Genomic DNA, 4,007 nt, shown 5'->3' with positions numbered 1-4,007 from the left:
CAAACTCCTGACTTCAAGTGATTTTCCTCCTTCAGTGTCCCAAAGTGCTAGGTTTACAGGTGTGAGCCACCACACCCAACCTTTAAAGTCTATCTTGTTCAATATTATTATTGTTGGGTTTTTTTAAGACAGAGACTCCCTCTATTGCCCTAGGCTAGAGTGCCATGGCATCTGCCTAGCTCACAGCAACTTCAAACTCTTGGGTTCAAGGGATAAATCCTGCCTCAGCATCCTAAGTAGCTGGGATTATAGGTGCTTACCACAACACAGCTAATTTTTCTATTTTTAGTAGAGACGGTGTTGTCACTTTTGTTAAGGCTGGTCTCCCAAGCTCAAATGATCTTCTAGTCTTGGCCTCCCAGAGTGCTAGGATTATAAGCATGAGCCATTGTGACTGGCCCTGTTCAATGTTATTTATGTTAGTATCAACCAGACATACAGGCATACCTTAGAATGTTGCACGTTCAGTTCCAGACCGTTGCAATAAAGTAAATATTGCAATAAAATAAGTTACACAATTTTTTTGGTTTCTCAGTGCATATAAACATTAAAAGTTATAGGCTGGGCACAGTGGCTCCAGCCTGTAATCCTAACACTTTGGGAGGTTGAGGTGGGTGATGGCTAATTAATTCCTTCAGGGAAAAGGTGGCTTAAGTCCTTACTTGCCTATCTGAGTTCCTATTTTGTTTAATTTTTTGGTCTCTAAGAATTTTTAACTTTCAGTTCATTTCAATAATAATCTTAAAAATAGTTTGTAAGTATTGCATGAAGTTGTTTTAGTTGAGAGAGTTTTTATAAGGTTCATAGTCACACAAACTGCTAGAAACAGAATCCTCCCCGGTTTCTTTTGTAATTACATTAACTGGAAATGTCTGAATGAATAATTTGGTATATATTGTATTGAAGCAAGTTTTAAAAAAATTTACTTTTATTCACCGTAATAAGAATGAGCAGCCCTTGATCAATTTCTAGAGTTATTTCTTGTCAACCATGTAGATTCCATTCCCAACCCCGATTCTTCCAGAATCCTCCTTGTGCCTTCTAACTGTCCTCTTCAGGCTCAGTCCAGACTTTGATCTGCCTGATCACTAGCCAAGACTCTTGAGATGCTAACACCAGCAGTCGGATACAACTCAGTTTCTCCTCAGAACCTACTTTAGAAAATACCCTCTGGTCCAGATTTCCTTCCACCAGTGGCCCCAGCAGGATATAGTGAGCACAGTCTTTGGGCTCTTCAGTGGGCTGGTAGCCCAGTTCCACTTGCCCCTGCTGCAGCCGGTATTTTCCTCCATCATCAACGCCCGTCAGCACCGCTACCCGGATAACTTTCTGTGGTCTGTCCAGAATCACTCTCAAATGATTTCCTTCTAAAGGATCCAAGGTAGAGTAACCCTCCTCATTCAGAATATAAGCATATTGTGGAACGACATTCGATATTGTTTCCATGTCTGTGAGGACAGTAGCAAGGGGGTTGTCTGGTTCACCCAGTACTTGGTCCTTCTCCACAGGAAAGCAGATGTCTTTGACCGCAGAATAATTGCCCATAGGATGCAAGACAGAGGGAGTGAAACGAATTGGAACGTTTTGGGCCAAGAGAAGCTGGAATTCAGAGAGAAGCAAGTCAGTAGGAGTGTCCTTAAGGAAGAGGAGGAAGAAAGAGGTCAGGCGGGAGAGGTCACTGGTGCGGAAAACTTTCCCTGAGACGTTCAGGCTGGAAAACTCCAGGATCACCCAACGTAATTCTTTCCATGCTGATAATATGGAATAGATGAAAGAAATACACTTGGGGGTGCACCGTATGTTATCTTCCATCAACAGGAAGTAATCAGAGAGGTTGATAGCAAAGTTCATGAGGAGGGCATAATCTACCTTCTGCCTGAAGTAAAGTTTTTCACAGGGTGAGGTGTGATTAGCACCACTCAGCTCTCTCTGAAGAGGAGAGCCACTGAGGAGGCCATGGATCACCAGCAGCTCCCCAGCCTCAATATGTGGTGCAAAGAGCTTCGAAATATTGGCAGCTGTTTGGTTGAGCCATTTAGGGTCAGGATCTGACAGGTGGACCAGCACCACGAAATAATTTGGCTCAGTTTCTGAAGATTCTTGGAACAAGGTCTGCAGAGTGTCCAACAGGTAGCTCCTCTGAGGATGTTGCACTGAGGAAATCCCCACAGTCAGCAGTTCTGTGGGGAGACAGGGGAGCCTTTAGCACTTCAGGATGGCGATGAGTTCCTAGGACTCTCCTCCCAGATCTTCTTCTTATGCCAATACCTGTGACAATTCACATTTCTTTTCCCTGGGAGCATACAGTCCAGCTAAGAGGTTAATATCTACCCGATCAGGAGTTGTGAAATGGAGTTACTGATCAATACTTTGAATGGCTAGTGGGGGGAGCTTTCTGAAGGGTCAGGCTCTCTCTCATGGGGAAGGGCACAGGGTAGCAAAGGCAAATTTGCAGGCATGGCAAATTATCTTAGTCTGGATCAGCCAGGCCTGGATCAGAAGATCTCCAAGGGCCTATGGACACCCAAGGGTCTGGCAGGCTAGTTCCTTGAGACCCAAAGTTCACACCACCCCCTTTTCCTTCTGCCCAGTACTTTTCCCCATGGTTCCTGTGTTCCTCTCCCTGAGGGCCTGCTGTGAATTAGCTTCATGTGGGACACTTCCTCCCATGTACTCACTCTTTCGCTGGGGACGGGCTCCAACCAGGAATTTGTAGTTGGCATATTGGAGTAAAGGGGACTTTTTCTGCAACTTCTTGAAAGTTTCCAGATGCTTCTTCCTTTCAGAGCTGATTTGTTTTTGAGCTAAGTCCCAAACCATTTCTTTCTTTTCTTTCTGAGGATAAGATACATGTGAGCCTGAGGTTTGACAACTAAGGAGCAGACACCCCTCCCCCACTTTTAGGGCAGGTGGGCAAACCCCAGCACCCAGTCACCAGGGAGGCCGAGTGTCAGGGCTCAGTTAACTGCTCTCTCCACCTCATCTGAGAACACAGAGGTTTCTGGCAGACTTCATCACGAGTCAGGGAGGTCAGCTTCCCAGGTTTGGGTGAGATGTATGTGGGAAGGTCCTAGGCTTAGGTACAGTAAGAATTTGCCTGCCCCTGTCATGGGCCACCTCTAATTTCTCTTACCATTGTCAGTCCAGCCAATGTCATCCAACTCAGCTTAGGCCTGTGCCAGGTCCTCTGAGATGTGCTGAAGACCAACACCTTGTCCTGTCTTTAAGGAACGTGCACACAGTGCCCAGATTCTGATGTCCTTCTTTTTCTTGAATCTGACCATGAGTACATTACTGAATCACTTCCCCACATCTGCCCTGTGCTTTGGTCTAACTGATCTAAGTCATTTTAGAAAAACATGTGGATTCCAAAACTTTGCTATGACCTATGTGGGATTTAGTCTTCTCCCTTGCAAATTATGTTCACTTGGGATTTACTTCAAATCCCTTCATGTAAGAAAAGAGGAGAATAACATCTCTGGTGCCAGGCCCTGGTTAGGAGGTGGGCAGAACCCAGGTGGTCCTCACTGCCTGCTGGTCCTGCCAGTCAGCCTGGTCCTCTAGATGGGTGTGCCTTGCTTTCTCCACACTTCAAATGCCCTCTCTTCATCTCTGTCCCTATTCAAATACCATACATATTTCAAAGTTGGTTCATATTTTCTCTCTGACACTTCTGGTTCTTCAAGTGTTCTATCAAAGAACTCCTTATGATGAGACTAGCATTTCACATAATTGAGATAATTCCCCTGCACTGTATGATTGACAAGTGCTCCACTGTGGATCTCTAATACTCACCAATGATGCACTGTGCTCAGCATCTTCCTCTTTATCCTCTTGGAAAATCAAGGCCAGGATGGCTAAGGACACAGCAATTATCATATATCTCCATGGGTAATAGCGCATAATGCTGAGGCTGGGAACTGCTCTGTATAGAAATGTGAGCCAGTTATGGATCCCAAGTACCTCCTGCTCGGAGAGCATAGGGATATTTCCTTTTGCCTAGAAGC

The 4,007-nt window shown here is 45.1% G+C and overlaps 1 protein-coding gene across 1 annotated transcript; it reads right to left on the bottom strand.

Moving 5' to 3' along the window:
* Positions 1 to 1,041: 1,041 nt before the first annotated feature.
* LOC128596417 (alpha-1,3-mannosyl-glycoprotein 4-beta-N-acetylglucosaminyltransferase-like protein MGAT4E) lies at positions 1,042 to 1,851 on the bottom strand. The gene has a single exon (XM_053606063.1). The coding sequence runs from the start codon at positions 1,849 to 1,851 to the stop codon at positions 1,042 to 1,044; it is 810 nt and encodes a 269-aa protein (XP_053462038.1).
* Between the last annotated feature and the right edge of the window lie 2,156 nt (positions 1,852 to 4,007).

This window comes from Nycticebus coucang, chromosome 10 (assembly GCF_027406575.1).
Source record: "Nycticebus coucang isolate mNycCou1 chromosome 10, mNycCou1.pri, whole genome shotgun sequence".
Lineage (NCBI taxonomy): Eukaryota > Metazoa > Chordata > Mammalia > Primates > Lorisidae > Nycticebus > Nycticebus coucang.
Note: the sequence above shows the minus strand (reverse complement) of the source record. Positions and strands in the feature narration are given on the sequence as shown.